The 19,104-nt window shown below is 42.5% G+C and overlaps 1 protein-coding gene across 4 annotated transcripts in view; it reads left to right on the top strand.

Moving 5' to 3' along the window:
- Positions 1 to 19,104, top strand: part of SNX10 (sorting nexin 10) — a 31,585-nt gene that overhangs the window by 211 nt on the left and 12,270 nt on the right. Inside the window, exons 1-2 of one of the 4 annotated variants that reach the window (XM_090142650.1) lie at positions 5 to 268; positions 11,842 to 11,897. In XM_090142650.1, coding sequence (XP_089998776.1) covers positions 11,874 to 11,897 — 24 coding nt within the window. In that variant the 5' untranslated portion in view covers positions 5 to 268; positions 11,842 to 11,873. Of the gene's footprint in view, positions 1 to 4; positions 269 to 8,547; positions 9,376 to 9,421; positions 9,682 to 11,841; positions 11,898 to 19,104 lie in introns of those variants that run through there. The other 3 variants (XM_090142648.1, XM_090142649.1, XM_031590138.2) reach the window with 3 other exon arrangements.

Here is a 19,104-nt window from a genome sequence, read left to right as displayed (position 1 = left end):
TCCCCGCGGCTGCGCGGGGTGGGATCGTCCCCGCGAGGGTTCGGGCGGCGGCTGGGGTCCGTGGCTCTGCTGCCCGCGGGGCTGTCTTCGGCCCGTGTCGCGGGGCTACGTAGCGGCTCGTTTCAGTGCTGGCAGTGAGGAACGTTGGTTTACGTAATTAATGTCCTTGTTTTGAACCGACCCGTTTATTGGCCGCTCCCTTCGGCAGCTATCGGCGTTATGCTGATGCTCAGAAGCTCTGCGTGCCCGTACATAACGTACATATAGCGTATGTAATCCCGCGTAGCGCGTACGATCTGTATGAACGTGCTGCGCCTTCTCGTTAGTCAGGGACTGCCTTCGTTCGTGGCGGCGTGTTACCGCGATGAGGGACCCGAGCGCTGCGGGGCACGTGGGGAAGGAAGGCCGGGCCGCGGGGCTCGGGCCGGGCGCTGCGATGGGCGGCCGCCTGCTCCGCTCGGTTCTGCCCGCGTTATCCGGTCGCGCTGAGAGCGCCCGGAGGAGACGCGTGGTCCGCATCCTCACAGCCGCTCCGAGCGTGTGGCAATCCTGGGTGAACGTTGCCCAACTCTTTTGGCGGTGGTCAGAAGATAAAAGCGGGCGGGAGCGCTGTGTAAGCCCGCCGAGGGCTGGCTCTGCTCCAGCCGAGCGTTTGGGATTTCTACCAGCCCGTGGCCGCATCACCGCCGCCCGTCCGGCTGGCCCTAACGTTGCACGGACCCGCTTACTAATGGCACAAGGGAAACAGCGGCTTGAGTTCGTGTTTCCCAGTCCTCTTCTCAGGTTGGCAGGCACTGGGTGGAGCAAAGAGGACGTTCTTCCTATGAGTGCTGGGGGAATTGAAACTAAAAGTGATGTCGGGGCGAGCTTGAGTGACACGAGCTGAGCACTCCTCCCTGTAGAAAAATGGAAATGCTAACGTCTTCTTGGTAACGAAGACAGAAATAATCTATATGCCTGCTTCAGCCTATGATATTATGGAAGTTTGTAATGACTGATGTGAAATCCAGAAGTCTGTTGTTGATCATGAGTATGTTATGTTGAATCTGAGCAGGCTTTATCCTCAGTTAATTTCAATTTGAAGAACTTCTATCTGTGCACTGTACTCACGTTAGCATACTTCTAAGGGCTTGTAGTCAGTGTGAGCTTTATGACTGTTGTCATTCTAAATGTTGTGTGTGTATATATTTAAAGGAGATACGTGTTCTGAAAATGCTAAGTACTAACACCATAGTATTTCCAGTGCTATAGTGTAATCAATTAGGAGAGAGCAGCACCCAGAAGCCTTATTCAGTTGCCCTGTGGTGTGCAAACAAAAGCAGAAAGGCAGTTGTGAGTCCCAAGGAATTTGTGAAATAAACGGGAAACAAGAGACTTTAAGTACAGACAAAAATATTTGTTTAATAAAGCACCTCTGAGTGCTCATACAAGTGGAAAGCCCATTATAAATTACACTGATGTCGTAGTTCTTATTTTCTTTATATCTCTCTGTAGCTTAGCTGCTGTTAATGTGAGCTGCTGGATTTAAGGATTAATGCTTCTACACCACTGAAAAGCAGCGGTTGCCAGCTAGTAGATTCTCTTTCCTAAAATGAGCTGTTTTGTGACAACCTGCTGCAGTAGTTTTTATATAGTAATTGGTTTCAATGATGTATTTCTTTTTTTCTTAAAATTAAAAAATAAAAATTTTTGCTGCAGTCAGTCACTCTGGAAGGCTGCTGCGTACTATTACAGTGTTCCATGAAATATTACCTAGGTCCCATCTTGACAATCAGTTTCCTGTTTTTTTCCTTTGCTCCTTTCTGGATGGTTGCGTGCCTGTAGCACTGCATGGCTTCCAGCATAGAAGCAGTGTTAGGTCTGATGCCAGTGGTGCTGTGCTCTGCTCTGCTGTGGGCTCAAGTGCCCTGGGATTTCCCATTCGGGTCAGGCTGAGTAACTCTCACACACAGGAGGTGGAGCATTACATCAAGATGTCAGGTGAGAAGTGTGGCATGATGTGTCTTCTCTCAAGCCTGTCACCATGTAGCAGGGACATTCTGTAAGGTGGTAGCACTGAGCAGGTGAGGACTGGAAGGGCAAGGTTTGTGCTCCTAGAAATTCTTACAGAGCTCATGCTGCTCCAGCACGTGACGCTCTTAGAAAATAGCTTTTCCTGCTCAGAGAGGGTTATGGCAGGTGTTGTTCTGAAGTTTCCCACATCCTGTTCCTAGTTGAGCAACCCCAGATAAGTCAGATAGGCTTGCTTCATCACTTGTTCTGCTCTGTCTCTGATCCTGTGTAATAAAACATTATTGTCAAGAGCACTGTTATAGAAGTAGGGCCTTTGTGACAGTAGAGAGTGGAATCAGGCTTGCAGACCCATTTCAATCAATTTTTGCTCAATAGTTTTCCTAATTGCCATCGTTTCAAGCAACTGAAATCTTCTTTGCTTTGATCATATGGCTTTGTAATTTATTCATATAAAGAAGGAGATGCTTCTCTGGTGGGTTGTGTTTTTTTTTTTTATAAAGTAAGTCCTAAAAAAGACAATGAGTGTTTATTTAGCAGTGTGGACTGCTTGAGGAGGCTTTTTGTGTCTCATTTGGGTGAGCAGGTAGGTAGAACAGGGCAGGTGCATCAGCGTATCGTGGCTTTGCAATGTATCACATGGGTCTTACTTTGGTGCATCTGGCATATAGTGTGCATCAGCTTTTGGTTTCTGTAAACAGAGAAATGTAGGAGATCTGACTAACAGGATATTGTGATTATCTTTTTTTCTTTTCTTAGAGATTTTGCATCTTCTTATTGTCTGAAAAGGATAGCTCAGCAACTTGTGTTCATTCTGATACTGAAAATGCTAAGAGGAAAGAACAGATGTATTCTCTAGGAATTTCCTGACTGTTTGGCACAGTAACTCTAGAGATAAAGCATGACTTGCTTCTCTGTTTGCTTCTTCATTTGAAGGAAAAAAAAAAAAAAAGTTAAAGCAAACTATATGCACTAGTGCATAGTATTTTGCACTGGATTTCTGTATTGGTGGCGTTACTTGCTACATCTAGGCAATATTTAAGTATATAAATGCTTTTAATGAGCTTTTTCCCAGCTTAGGGGGGAAAAAAAAGAATAATTTCTTTACTGATCTATACGGTTATGAAACTTTCACGATTTGCTTGTATGTAGAAATGAAGCAGCAAAAAATAAAAGGCTTACTTCAGTAGTGGCTGCATGAGTGACCACTCCGCTTGCAGAGAGCAGCCTATCATTGTGCTCTGCTTCTCAGCAAAAGCTCTGGCTTGCACACAGCCTTGATCAGCCACAATTTGGGCTTTTGCAGTCCAGCCCTGTGGGAAGGGAAGAACAAGAGGAGAGGCTGCAAAGAGACCCCACAGTCAAAATGCCTTGCAGCAGTCCAAGTCCAGAGATTGACTTTGTGATGGAGCACTGCAGATGGAGCAGGATCCCTTGGGCAATCAGTTCGTACTATGTTTGGTGCCTGGTGAGCATCCACAAAGATGCTGAGCACTCATGTCTACATGTCTAGGTATCTGTATCCTTTGTATCCTATTTGTCCAAACTTCTGCAGGATGGGGAGACTTGAGAGAAATGCATCAAGGAAGTTTAGATTGGATCTTAGGAGAAATCTTTCCACAAAGATATTGTTCAGGAGGCTGCCCAGGGAAGTGGTAGAATTGCCATCTCTGGAGGTATTTGAGAGATGTGTGGTTATGACTCTTAGGGACATGGTTTAGTCTTAGCTTTGGTAGTGTTAAGTGGTTGGACTTGGTGATCTTGAAGGTCTTTTCCAGCCTAAATGATTCTATGGTAATCCAAGCAAACCATCACAAATGGTCTTCACAGAAACCTTAGATGCCTGAAGGTTTTGCTTGGTACATTTCCCATATAGCATGTGCTACAGAAGTAGGTAGCCCGTGCTCTGTCTTCCATCCTGACTCCATAATCACCTTCTGCAATACATACTTCTTCAGTAACTATGGAATGGTTGTCTAAATGATCCTATCTTCTTGTTTATTTTCTTCTGTTCTACTAACAGCCTGCCTTTAAGCAGGGATTGGTATTGTGCAGGTGTTTCTGTCAGTGTCTGTACACTCACTGTCTCACTGGCACTTCAGCACGAGTCACTTCAAAGCATCTCCTGGTACCTGACAGAAGGGCTACTTTTGTTGATAGAACTGAACTTGCAAAAACCTGTACTCAGCGTGACTCCCATATGTCTGCCCAGGAGGATGCACCTTCTCCATCATATTCATGGCAGCAGTGTTTGTGACAGGCACAATGGCTTGCCACAGAGAGCTTTGGCAGGGTGCACACTGATGCATTTAATTTATTTGAAAATAAACCAGTGATGATTTTGTTACAGATCTTCTCTCCAGTGACTTGTTTTCTGGCTTCAGAAAATTACTACTTCCTCTCCCTTCCTTTCCTGCCAGAGAGCTCTCTAGGAGGGCACACTCACCTGGAGGTGTTCTACACTTCAGAGCAGGTGATTCACTCTGCAGCAAAGCACCTGTTTTATTGCGGTGAGTAGTGAACCCTGACCTTCCTGTGCAGTGCTGCCAACACATTAGGCTCTGCAGATTCAAGTTCCTGTTCCTCCCTTCCCTCAGGATGCTACCTGTTAGCTTACTTTGCTACGTTTGTACACCAGCAACCACGGGATTATAACTCTGGGCCTTCTAATAGTCTCATCATTTTAATTGCGTAATGGGAATGTGTGGTTTTTTGATTAGTCATGACTCTGGTACCTGTTTGATGAGCTCTTCAGCTGTCTTCCCTGAAGGGAAGGCTTTGTTTTCCCAAGAGCTGTGTGCTGCTTCCCAGAAGAAATGAAATTCTACTAATGAGGCATTAAAAGGCAAGATTATAAGTTGTGTGGTTGGGAGTGTTTACAGGGAGAAGGGAAACAGCTAAGAAATACATTGCTGTGAGCATTGTGCACACTGTGCACTAGAGCATTTTGATATCGCTGCCTGTGACATACTGGACATTCTCATATATATATATATTTTATATATATAAATAGCTGCATCAGAGCATGGTGTCATTGAGATTACATCTGCTTTGAGAACAGCTATGTGTACACTTGTGGTGTGGAGGAACACAACTCCAAAATACTCTCACATGTCTTTAGATGTGAACTGGTGAGCCCAGCATTTGATGACTATGACATGAGCTGGTCTGCTCCCCAAGAACTTATGGCTATCTTATATTCATTATGTTAGACAGGTGGTTGTGAAGATTAGTCTCTGAGTAACTGTGGAGTTGACTCAGGAGGGCTGTTGGGGAAACAGGAAAGCAAATCTGTGATAAGACACAAACAAGCCCTTTGACTCCCATCTGCAGAAAAAGGTGGCGTCTGTTAGGAAGGACAGCAGCCAGGTTGCTCTACCTCCCAGACAATGAAACTGGCTTGGGGCAGCAAGACAGAAATATCAGAGGGGATTTCTACCCAAAATACTCCTTCAGGGGACTTATGAAGGACTATTTTATGCAAAAACACTTACACAGAAACTGAGTTGTCCTAGGCTCTGATCCTCAGAGAGGAAACTTGACTAGTGATCACAGGATGTGAGAGAGATCTGTTAGGCCTGTTTGCCAGGAAGAGAGTATCTATACCCTGTGTTAGTCCCAGATTAAATCTTAAAGTAGGGGCACAAGATTCTTGCCTACATAAGGTCTTTAAGTGAGCTTTTAACAGTTCATTGTTGATGCTTCCAAAATTCTGTTTTTCTTTTGCAACAGACTAGCCTTTTCAACAAGCAACGTGCCTGGTTGAATTCATTGCCAATACATTCTTAAATGTTTAATTTAACTGTTAGAAAATCTAGTACGATAAACTAGTGTAATATATGAGCACAGCTACACATGAAACAGCAGTAAGTTTTTGCAGTAATGATAGGCAATCTGATGACTTCTTCAGTGAAAGAGAACATTGAGTTACCATAGTATTAGAGAGTGGACAGACGTGGGACATCCAGTTGGATCATTATGATGATCCCTGGTGAGTTTGATCAACTTAAGACCGAAGAATCACAGCAGTTTGAACAGAGCTGATCAAAATGCTTGGTGAATTTGCAGTGTTGATTGAATATATGTATCTTCTCCACTGCTCTGAGATGCAGGTACAGTGACTGTTCAGGACTGATTTATCTCAGGATGTAATTACTGAACTGATTTTTATTTTTGACTCTGTCTGTGCCCTGTCCTTACCAGCAATCTCATTAGATACACACAATTAGGCTGGCAGTTCTAATTTTGTGGTTATGGCCAAGACTGTCACTTTTGCCTCACTTTCACTGAGGACAAGACCAAGCATCAGCACTTCCTAGCTGTGATCTGGTCATGCTTCACAAAAATAACTGTCTTAATAGAATATGGAAATCCCCAACAGGAAGAAAGCCAAGATAAAACATGCACCGCTGTGCAACAGCAATTCAAGCAGCAGAGAGCCTGAGAGCAGAGAGAAATCATGTGATTAAATTAAAGGCATCTGAAATGAGCACAAATGAGAAATTTCTGGCATGTGAGATTAAAAATGTTACAAGGAATGAGTCAGGAAAAAAAAAACAGGTTAGATGATGTCAGCAATTGCTATTATGAGATTGAAGAAGAAATGTTGAAGTAAATCTGCGTTGTGTTTGCTAGCTTGTTACACTTATTCAGTGGCAAAACATAGCTTCCATCAATCCTTCTTTCCTGTGCTAAATGAAATTTGTTATTAGATAGAGAGATACCTGGGGGAAGATGGTATTGCTAGGGTGGTTTAATTTGCTTTGATGAAATAAAATTTTCAATTCCTGTAAGAAATCTTAAGTTCTGGAAGAAATAAAAGGATATATTGTCTGAACCCTTCTTCAGATGCAGCATTTAAAATTTTACAGCATTTACAAGACCAGATTGGAGTCTGTATATTTTAACACCTATTCCCTTTCTTTCTGGTTTTATAATTGAGCTTGCATGTGAGTCATTCTGCCAGGCAGCAATATGGTGTCAAGTTTATGCAGCTCAAAGTGGCTGTAATGTTACTGAAATTGAAAATTTGTGACCTATACCTGACACTGTAATTCATGCAATGTCTTTTGGAGGGTGGTAGGAAATTGGTGATTTGATTAACTATTTGATTTTTCATGTTCCTCTGAAATGAATGAAAGGTTCTTTAACCAAAGACCAAATCCATTCTCTTGATGAAACAGGTCTTGATAGCCAGGAAGGCTGCAGCAAAACAGAATGGCTGGGTAGAGTAGTATTTGCAGTTATCTTCTGCCTGGTGGTCAAAAAGAAACATTTTGCAACCAAAAGGAGTGAAATCCTATAGGAAAAGAGTAGTTAGCTGAATATCTTGACAGTGGCAGCTGCGTCAGAAATTCAAGTAGTGACTCTTGGTAGTGTGTGTCTATGTAGTGTTGTGCTAGGTGGGATGTCCTGTGAATTCTGTTAAGGACTGGGAAAGCTCCTTTTCTTCTAGAAGCACTTTAAGACAATGTGTTTGTTTCCTGCTCAGCACTGAAGTACTTTTACTGCTTCTGTGATGCAAAACCAGTGATGTAAGGTGGGAAGTAAGAGAAGTTTGCTTGAGGGTGCTTTGTTTTTCTTGACATCACTGTGTAGTTCACAGATGTTGTGGGCACTGTGCACAGTCAACTTAAAAACGCTTTTGTTTTTCACTTCTAATGAGTAGATCCTTACATTTATTTGCTGGAGGAAGGTGAAGCAGACAACCAGCAGGGTTTACGAAAGGAGGCTGGACATACTGCAGCCTGAACAACTAAAAGATACTCACCCTTCTGTTTATATGTACTTTGTACAGAGGGGAGCCTGTGACTCCTTTCCTGAGTGCAGTCACATCAACCCCAAGCATTAAACTGGACCAGACTATCTAGAAGGCATCTGCTTACTCTCCAGGCTCCAAGGTTAGCCTGGAGTGACTGGGTGGCCCCACCTGGGGACCAGCTTTTGAGTAAGATGCAGGGGAGCTGTAACTGAAGCAGACAAGCTGGCTGCATGCCAGGTGCTGGTAGTGGGCTAATCTTTTCTAACAGGCATAAAAGCTGAAAGAGTCAATCTGCTGGTGCTGAAAACTAAAGATAGCTCCTTCTGTGGGCACTGTTGTGTTTGCATCTGTTAGCTGGGCTGTGTTACTAGGTGTGCCAAGCTCAGCCCACAACTAGATTGCCTGTCCCTGGGCCTTAGGATGGTTTTGCAGTGGGGTGTGAATTGTCTAGATTGGCCTAGAGCAGATGACTAGGCTGGGATTTTCAGCTGACAGGACTTGTGGTCTTTAAATGGTGTGTATGTGAGAGGAGCCCACTACTTTTCCTGTAATGGATGTACTTCTGAGGTAGGTTGTTGATTCCTGTCAACGAAAGAAGCAGCTCCCTCAAAATGAGGGCTGTGTACCTAAATCCTGTAAGCAGCAGACTGTGTTAGAATGTAGTAGGTGTGGCAATGCAAAATTGGCTTATTTTATATGTATTACATCTATTAATGTATGCTACCCTTATATGACTTTCTGAATATTTTCTTCAAAACTGGGGAATAAGATGCAGAAATTAGTCTTTTTCTTGCAGTCTGGTGTTCCACTGCAAGCCACCTGTTCACTGCTGGACTACGTCCAGCTACTACAGTACCTATCTGTTAGGCATGGCTGCTGTTATGGCTATTCTTCAGACTCCAGGCAGTTTTCTTACATAAACGAGGTAACATTGCTTTCTGCTGCTCCTTATCCTTTCATTGGAAACAGATCTATCAACCTTTCCTTCATGCTTTGGAGTAGCTGTGGGTTTACTCCATAGTCTGGTCCCTGCATCCTTAAGGGTGACATGCCTCTTGGGAATGTGGCATGGTCGGATGCCTGCAGGCATAGGGAACTGCATGTAGGGATGCAGCTCAACTATCTGCAGGCCGTTCATTAAAATTCTTAGGGTGTTCTCTGCAACTATTAATGTAAGCAAGACCTAGAATGTGGGGAAGACCTTGATGTATTTTGATATTTATGATCCCTCTTTTTGACACTTTGAAGCCTTGAAAGGAAGTTTCGTGTGATACTATGATGGGAACAACCTTGAAAGTACAGCTGAGGACTTTGCTTTGTGATTGTGTATAACTTCTGATTGTGACCAAGGTCTAAAAATAAACTGCTTATTTAAAGTTTGGGGGGTGGGAGGGGGTAGACGTTTAGTCATATTTTCACAGTTAACTGAACGTGGGTGAATGGATAGTTCTTGGACTGAAGATCCACATCTATGGCTTGAGGGGAGATGTTGGCTATATGGAGTTATCAAACAACTGCGGAGCAGACAGGCACGCTGCCTGTGCCATGGGCTGGTGGTGGAATCCCAGTGTGGCTGAGCACAGCTACCATGAAGCAGCCAGAAGGTGGGTCCCCAGCCCAAGCAGAAGCCTGAGGCTGGGAGCTGCAAGTGGCTCTTTCTTGAAATAAAACATGACTCAGTAGTACTTAAGTATTATCCCTCAGAGAAACACCAAAGTACTTGCTTTGTTGTGTTTGTGCGGTGTGTTCTGTGTGTTGGTTCTGGCTTTTTTTTTTCCACAGGAAGCATGGCAAGTTGTCCTGCGTATCTCCTTGTGCTTGGCGGTGGTGTTGGCAGTTGTAAATCTGCTCTGGAGGTTTCCTTGCTTATGCAGTGTAGAGCTGTCAGAACTGCATACTGAAAGGAGCAGGTGTTGTATTAATTCTGTGAAACTAAAGAATAATAAATACATAGATAAGAAGCAAGATAAAAACTAGCTCAAACCAGTGTTGTGTTAGTTATTTTTTTTTCAGTCACAGTAAGAAAGGGCTTTATCAGATCAGTGGGTGCCTCCCACTGACTTTTTTTATTCTTTTTTTCTGAGTACTTGTTCATTTCTCTGCCAGTGGAAAGTTTTTGAGTACAGAAGACCAGCAGCCTTCTGTTATCATCTGCAGGCAGCTTCTCTCCATCAGTGGGGTAGGGTTTTTCTGCAGGTGTCTTAAGCACACAGTTGAACTGCTCTGCTTTTCCACCTTCTACTTATGCTTCAGGGCATCCTTTAACATTGGTCTTGCTGCACGGCTAAGTCCTTTATTCAGTGTGTTTTCAACTGTCTGTGGCGTGGCTGGAGTGATTTTGGACTTGCTGAAGTCAGTGGAAAATGCAGCTTTGGTGAGCGTTGAGATCAATTGCAGCGTAACTGCTATATTGACAGCCTGCTCGCCTATAACATGTGTAATGGAAAATGCATTTTACTGTTCCCATTTGTGAACTTTAAACAGCTGTGAGGTCTTATTTCTTTTCTGGAGTAAGAACCACTGGTATTAACTGAGGATAATGTTTGTAGTGCTGCAACTTAGACTGCTTCTTCTCTTTCATAGAATCAATCACAGAATTACTCAGGTTGGAAGGGACCTCAAGGATCATCAAGTCCAACTGCAGCCTAACCATAGTACCCTAACTCTAACAACCCTCTGCTAAATCATATCTCCAAGCACCACATCCAAATGGCTCTTGAACACATCCCTGGGGAGCCTATTCCAATTCTCTTTCTCCTCAACCCAGGCCATTCTGTGTTTCTGTCTTGGCTCGTAATTACATTTGAGGTCTGCCTAAAAGAACATACCCATATGTGCATATGAGTACCAGAACACTCTACTTCCACTAATTCCATTTTTTCAAATTACTTGATGGAAAAAATGGTATATTCAGAATATTTTCAGGCAGCTTCTTGATGCTGAAATATTAACTTTAGAGCTGGGTAAGAAAGTTGGTTCACCACCGTTAACAACACCATGCGTCTTTCCAGCAAGATGTGCAGGAGGGTTTTGCTGAGCTTTTGCTTGGGAAATTGCCTGCTCTGACCTCTGGCCCAGCAGAGAGCTGCCCTCTGGGAGGGAAGGAAGAGGGAAGCTTTTGGATCTGTTTGGTTCGGGAAGAGGATGCTGATGCTGAAAAGCTGCTGAGGAAATAGCATAATGTGGTAGCTGAGAGGGTCAGTGGGTGTGTTACCTGACAGTAACTGGATGGTGTGTGAGATGTAAATGGGAAAGGCAAATTGCAAATCTTTTTTCTTGTGGCCATTGTATTTATGTAGGCAGTATATGCGTGCCAGCCAGAAATAAATCTGCCTCGTTCTTCCTGAGTATATGTCTACACAGGGCAAGCTGGCTGTTTTGTGTAGCAGCAGAGGTGGTTAAGATTTTATCAGGATTTCCAGTGAAAGAGTGGATTTAAAATATAAATTAATGACAGGATTTTTGGATTTGGCCTAAGTGTATGCTTTCCCACATAGAAGTCCTAAATCCATAAATGCTGTGAAACTTAGCCTGAGTTTTATCCAACATGCAGAATCTGGAGGATTTGTCAGCATTTTTCTCTGTTGCAGAATTCAGAGAGGCTTTTGGATTCTGCCAGCTTCGTGTATTCTCTGCAGGGCCACCCAGATAACACTGGTGTCTCCCAGAGACCACTGCAGCTACAGTGCTGCCTCTGCTTTATTTTTACAAAGGATAACCAGGGGTGTCCGCTGCAGCTGCTGTTGGGATCTTAGTGAAGATCAGGGGTGCTAGGATGAGCCCTGGGACACAGGGTGATTGCCAGGAGTATTCTAAGTATTCCCAGATAGGGACTACCCCGGTGTTTCTGTCACTGCTAAGCAGAGAATCTGCACGTCATGAATTGGAAAGGCATAGGAATGGGATCATTTTAATAAATAAATTCTTAGTTATGGTGCAAACATGTTTTCTTCCATGTACAGAATGGAGTGTGGCTCTTCCTGCTGTTTACTAATGTCCAGCAAAAGCAATAATGACCTTTGAAATAATAATTAAATGGTAAACTGATGTCTTTTTGGTGTTTTTTACAGGTCAATTTAGATTTTGATACGAGACATTAAAGATGACACCAAAGCACGAAAAACAAGTAAGTGATGTTTCAATAAAAATAACTCTATTTTGGGTTGGTGTGAACTGTATTTCGTTAAGATTTATAGTTTGTCATCTGATATCCATCAGAATAAGTAAAATAACTGGTTGTGGCAATTTTTAACATTTTTCACTATAGTGAATAATTCCAAGAAAGCATATCTGTTTCTTCCATACAGCAGACTAAACCTGAAGTCAGAATGACCTTTATCTTTTGGAGTACATCCAGTTTAAAAACACTCATACATGGGTGATTAGGCTGAGCTGTGTTAAGGGGTACAAAGCATAGTAATAAATAAAATAAGGCGACATTTTTAATGGCTACTGATGCAATCTCATTAATAATCTGCAACCTAAACTTTGTTCATTTTAGAATACTAGAACAGAGAAGTGAAACTGATTTGTTGCCTCAACTGAGAAATGTAATTCCCTGCCCCCAGTCCTCTCCACTTGTGTAGATTTTGAAGGAAGACAATCTGATGGAGTATTTAAACCTCATCTGATCCTTCTCTGAAGTTGCACAAAATGCAGCATCACATAATTTTTTTGCTTGTCTGGCAGTGATTTCTGGGTCTTCGTGACTTCTGGTGCAGTTACCTCATTTTTAGGATCTGGATTAAATGAAATTAAAATGATCTCTGTAGTATGTGGCAAATTGTGATTCCTGCTTTGCAGGCCAGGTTAATTTAGTTTAGCAGTGCCAATAGATTAAGTGGGACTAATGATATGTAACTAATTAAAGCTCACCAAATGATCACCCATTTTGCCACCATTTCTTCTGTAATTATATTTTAAATTCTTCAGAAGTGGATAAAAGCTGAAGATACAAACAAGATTTCATTGACTTAAGTGCTAAGTACTGATGTAATAGACCTTGAAGACCATGCAAATGCAGGAGAGACCAAAGTCTTTCATTTGTGGCAGTATCTTTGTCTACTATTGCTTGTAGGCTGGTACTAAGGGACAGCTGTAGGTAGATTTCTGAAAGCAATAGTTTTTTTGAAAAGGATATTTTTCTGTTCAAACCATGCAGTTTCAAACAATTTCATTGAAATAATAAAATGAGTTCACTGAAGCATTCAAGGATATAAGTTGATTTGCAATTAAAAAATGTGTGAATGAGTCTTTGGAGGCAAATGAATTTTCTGATGAAATTAAATCACTGCTAGTGTTCTGTAGTAATGTTGTGGGCCAGGAGCATCTCCAAGCCGTTGGACAAACAGGTTGATGAAGAGCAAACTCTGCAGGCAGTTTTTAGGAAGAATTCCTTTGAAATGCTCAGCTGCTGATGCTTCTGCTGTGCTCCATGTCCTCAGGAACCACAGGGATGCTGTGCTTCCTCCTTTCTCCAGTGCTGTTGAGTAGGCTCCAGGACTGGTTTGTTTTTAACAAGGTAGTAATAAAATGTTTCCGTCTAACCAATGAGCACTAAGAATTGACTGCTTCAAGCTAAGATACCTTCTGCACTGGAGGTTAGTGTGAAATGCAGAAGTGTGAGAAGCTCTGGCCTCAGCAGGCACACACAGAAAAGAGAACATGAATTCCATGGCAGTGCTGGTCTCACACATGATGCAGTTAGATTTTAAGAAACAAGTTGAAGCCTTGGCTCTGCTTCTGCCATGACTGACCCAGCAGGGAGCCCTTGTTCTTTGTGGTTTGTTATAGCCCAAACCAAACTTAGTTATGCAGTAGCTATAGCAGTCTATCTGCTGATTACTGATTTAGCAGAGAATCTCAGTATGATCTAATTGTGTGCTTCCTGTGTTGCAATATACTTTGCTGGAATCAGGTAATAAAGAGCTTAAACTGACATGCTCCAGGGTTAGCGCACTGTCAGAAGAGTTGAAAGCTGCCAGCAACCAGAGCTTTGCAGGAGCAGCACCTTCTGAGTTGTTGTTTTTTTTTTTTACCACTGCTACCATCAGTGAAATGGGGAAAATAGAGAATTTGCGCTTCTGATATTTTGTCTGTCTCATGGGCAATGTGATGCATTTATGTCCTAAATAGCAGAAATAATGTCACTGTTCATAGAAGGACTAGTGTCTTCCTGTCTCCTTAGATTATCTGTCGGAGCTATTAAATCCCATACTTTGCTGTCAGCTCCCAACCACTTACCCTTCAGGCAGAAGCTTCATATACTTGTGGCAGTAGCTCCCCTCCAGCGTCTAAGCCTTCTACAGGAAAAGGATTTAATGAGCACCAGCAAATTTGCATGTGCATATCTGGCCAATGCTGAGTAACTCACTCCTTAGCTTGTGTGCCTGCTTAGGGCTAACAGATCTTTCCTACCTCTCTCACCTGCATGGCAATCCTGGACAAACAGAGTTATAATAAACCTCCTATTGGACCTGATGTAACATACTGGGGGGGAAAAAAGAAGAGGCATATCTTCTCTTACCTTCTCTTCATCCACTGAGAGTGTGGCTTAAGACATTTACGTGGTCCAGGAATGATGCGTTTTATTCTTCATGCTTGAATTGTTAAGCTGCAGAATATTCTGGAGTGATGCACTGCCTTTCATGCAGTATTCATTGCATCAGAGAGGAGGGAAGGAGATGACTGTGCATAAGTGGTTCAGACACTAGGATGGGAGAGAAGAGCTTGGATTTCAGATGTCTCTCCATCAGTCAGCAGATATATATATTTTTTTTTTTAGGAAGTAATGATTTGAGTGAGATTTCAGGTTCTGACTTCAATACTGTCCTGATCAGTGTGGGCCACAGATATACCTGCATGTTCTCTTTGGCACAATACTGATAAACTCAGTTTAAACAAATCATTTTCTCTCTACTATTCCCTTGCTACCAGTTTTACTATCCAGCCTGCATAGAGGAAAGATTGCAGCGCTCTCAGTGAGAAATGCCCTGTGCAATATGTGATCGATCCTTTTACTAATGGACATCCTGATGGAGAAACTCTTTTTCTAGGAGGATTCATGGGAAATAATGTTTTAGGAGTTACTGACTAATCAGTGGCACCACGGAGCATGAGGTTATCACCTGATATTGTCCAGAGCATGGAGATTTGGACTAAAATGCAGATGGAACGAATGAAGCACACAGTCATCCACTGCAAGATGATTTTTATTTCTCCCTCTCATGGTAGATTTTTCCCATATTAAAAATAGATATTTCCATGTCAAATTTCCTATTTTCCTACTGAGAAAATAAAAATAGACTTCTCAGAAACACCGTTTTTGTGGTCAAGTTCTAAATATTGGAGCTTGTGGGTTATGCTTGACTTTAGAGCATTGCATTGCATTGTTGGGGAGGGGGGGAATCTCCAGCAGAAGAGAAAGGAGATTTAAAACAAAGAAAAGTCTTGTTTGCCCCAGCTGCTGTTATGGTATATTCTTCCTTTTGGAGCAAATCCAAATGGAACAGAACGTTTCAGTCTTCAGTGCTTGCGTCTACATAACCTTAGTGCTGCCCTTTTCCTCTGTCAGTACGCCTGTTCCCCCTATGGGACTGTAACTGTGAGAGTACATATAAACCAGACCTTGGGGTCACTTTGGCCATTTTGTCATTTATATTTGACCCTAACTACTTGGTTTGCTTCAGTTCTTAAGGACAGAGTAGCAAAGTGCCACTGGTTCCTAAGCTGGCAGCTACAGAAAACACAGTCATGAATTAAGAGGCATATCCTGACAGAAGCTGCTCCACTCATTCCTGGCTTGCTGAGCAGTCATATAGTTTTTTTGTTCTTATTACTATGCACACCTGCTGTGCTTCTGCATCTAGTAACGCTGCAGAGTTGTTTCACACAGGAGGTAGAAATTACTTTTTCTTTTCCCTCAGTCATCCTTAACTGAACTAGCAAGGAATTCTGTTTTAGGGCAGATTGGAGATTGTTCATGAGGATATTTAGGCCAGTTTCACAACTGGAATTCAAGTGAAAGCTGAGTTTGGATAGGAAGTGTTTTGCTTATGAATTTCACAGTTTCTAGGAGAAGGAATGAACAGAGATGCTGCTTGCTGATAGTTTTCTTTTGGAATGATGTAGTTTCCAGTGCAGTAGTCTTCCACTCTTAAGGTCAGACACTTTGTACCGTCAGCAATAAATTCTGATTTGGAGGGAATTGTTGTTTTAGGCTTTGCAGAAAACACATCGTTCTTGAGTGCATGATAGATACATCCTCAAAAATAAACAAGGAAAGCCAAGCAAAAAAAAAAAAACAAAAACACAAACATTAGACAAAGTATGTATAACATGGCATAATTGGCAGATCTGCCATTCTGGGAAAAACAAAGGGAACTGGGAGAAAGAAGACAGCTTGAAAATGATTGTAGCAGGCCAATGTAAAACTTCCCTGAAATTTTGTTTTTTTTTGGGGGGTTCTGTTTCCCAATTTGCAAGGCTGGATTGCAGCATAGTCTTATGACAGAAGGTGAAGTATGTTTTCATGTGGTCTGTGGGAAGAGTTCAGCCTCACCCAGCACAGGTAAACAGCAGATCACTTGAAGATAGACATGCCTTCTAAGGGTAACCTAACTTCTGTAGCAAGACTGGGAGGGGAAGGAATATATAGAGAGGAGAGTAAGACAATTACTGCCTGAAACTGCTGTTATCTGTGTAATGTTTGTGACCAGAGGCCTGAGCCATCTCCCAGAGTAATCTTCTGCCCCCAAACTCTGCTTACACCCTTACAGGGTCTGTATGTGAATCCTGACCTTGTACAAGGCTCAGTTACAGGGTGGCTTAAGCACTGTTTGTGACAGCATGTCTGCATCCATAGTAAGCAGTTAGGGCTACTTGAGTTAAGCCATTGTTGTTATCCCAGTAGGGTTTTGTATCCTAGCAAAGGCTTGAAGGTTAAAAGAGAAGGAACAGATTCAGTGTATGATTTCACTGTTTCAGAGAAATGGTAATGAGAATTGGAATGAAGGCTTCCTGGATTCAAGACGTCTGTAGGGGAAGTACTGCAGGTCTTGGGAAAGGCTGTACATTTTGGGTTTCTTCTCTAGTTGTTTAATGTTTATCTTGCTTCATTCTGACCTCAGCCTTCGGTAAATGAAGAAAAAAAAGAAACACCCATTGCTCTGCTGAAGTTAAGGTTCTCTAAATTGGAGCTTATGCTGACTGTGTGGCAGTTTCCGGAGGTGCCCTGCTGTACTGTAAAACATTTGGACTCTTGGGTCAGTGAAGTATCACCCAGGTGCCTGCCTACTACAGCACTTGTAGCAGGTCTTGTTTCTTGTACGGGTAGAGTCTGAAAGGTGTTCAGCTTCCACAGTAGTAAAACTTGGTGACTGCTTAACTGGAAATTAAAAGTGCATGAGGCTTTCTGTGCAAATCATGTGGCCTGGAGCCAATGACAAGGTAACCCATATATATCCCACAGCATATCCAATAGTAATTTTTTATAATAATGTTTCAGTATAGTAGAGATTTAAGGGAGCTGTTTACTTACAAGCTTATTTTGATTCCTTACAAAGGAGAAGGCTATAGAAGGTCACTTGGAAATGAAGTAATTTGAGGAACCTAGGCAACAGGAAGCAAAATGGAAAGATGATATGGCAATTGATGCTGGGAAGGGATCTCAAGGTTAGTTATGAGCAGGCGGTTTACGATTTTGACTCCTGGGTGCCAATTGTTAAGGAGGAGAAGAGGGGATAAAAAGCTACAAAGAATGCAGCAGAGGAGAATCAGCCTCCGGCACTCTTCAGTGAAGAAAGAAGTAGCAGATGTGGTAGGAAGCTATTAAATAGGCTTTAGTTGGCATGACACTCATGACAGATACCAAAATGGTGCCCAAAATGCAGAAAGCACCCCTGTGACTAGCAGGGGCTACACAGGGTAAATCTGTGGGCTGGATACAGCCACCAGGCCACAGGTTCCCATCTCTGGAGTAGCTCTTCTGTGATAAATGGTTGAGTCCAGACCTCCTTGCCACATACAGAGGGCAGTTACTGGTCAGGAAAAAAGTCTCTTTTCCTGCCAAGGCTGTCCTTCTTCTCCTGGCAGTCTGTTCCATGTGTGCTGCTGGTGTATATGGTGGAAGGAACTTCGCTGAAGAGTAAAGCTTTATTTCTGGTATCTGTGGTTTGGGTATGGAGAGACGCAGTTTGAGAGCTTTCTAGTTCAGGATTTTTTGAAAAGAGAATACTGAGAAAGCGTATAGTTGATTTCTGTACCTGGCTATTAAGTGCAGTGTCTTCTTCTCAGGAAAAATGTCTCCACAGCTGAAGATTATGTGCTTATCTTTCAGTCTGTGAGTGGTTGCCCTAGCTCTTAGGGGTAATCACTTGTTTAAGCAACTGCTTTTGGGCAGCCTGTTCTTTTTGCTGTGGAAATAGCAAATAGGTAGACAAGGCTTTCAACCTTTGTATTTTAAAGAAAACTTTTCCATCTCAGTATGAACACACAGTTTTACCATATGAATACATCTGTATATGTATTTTAAATTGTAATGCAGGATTTCATATGGTCGTTAGCTGAGGAAGCATGTGATTCTTCAGCTGCTCCCAGTTACCATTGCCACAATGCCCACAGGCCTCACTCACTCCTTTGGGATCACTCTAAATTGTAATATAAAGCTGTAAGGAAATGGATTAGATGTGACAACCACGAGGACAAATATTTTGTATCACTGTATGATGGAAACAGAGAATTATGCTCTGCAGGGTGGCTGTGTTGCTTTCTTGTACAGATTGCTGGAGAGGCTGGGATAGCAGTACCCTCATCCTGCAGTCCTCAGCTGTGCTCTGTGCCTTAAGTTCCTGGTATATCAGAAAACATAAGGGGAGTATTCAATCTCCTTGCACACTGGATCTGGACTCTAGGCTTTGGATCACGGTTCATGCTATCAAATCACATCCAGGGCAATTAATAGTAGTACATTCTTATCCACTGGGCTGGAGCAAGTAATTTCAAGTATGGAAGGAAGGCAGTTCTTCAGCTTCTTGTGGAAGTACAGAGTGGTTACCTCTCAGATCCCTGGAATCAATATGTGTAAACACTTGATTAAAAAAAAAAAAAGAGAGATAAAATGACAAAAGAATTTTAGGGGCAAATAAAGCATTATGTTTAAGTATTGGGTACACGGAACATGTTTGTAATACTTTTTCTCTTTGGTGAATCCTGTACAAAGGTGGGAAAAGCCAATTTTAATGCTTGCCTGGCTGTATCTCACTTTAGTGACTTAGTGTGTTAGATTTTTAGTTCTTAGCTTCTGAGATCACCACCCTCCCATGCATGAAGCGTGT

Source organism: Phasianus colchicus, chromosome 6 (assembly GCF_987193195.1).
Source record: "Phasianus colchicus chromosome 6, bPhaCol1.hap1.1, whole genome shotgun sequence".
Taxonomy (NCBI): Eukaryota; Metazoa; Chordata; class Aves; order Galliformes; family Phasianidae; genus Phasianus; species Phasianus colchicus.
The sequence above is the reverse complement of the archived record's forward strand: the minus strand, read 5'-3'. Positions and strand labels throughout refer to the sequence as shown.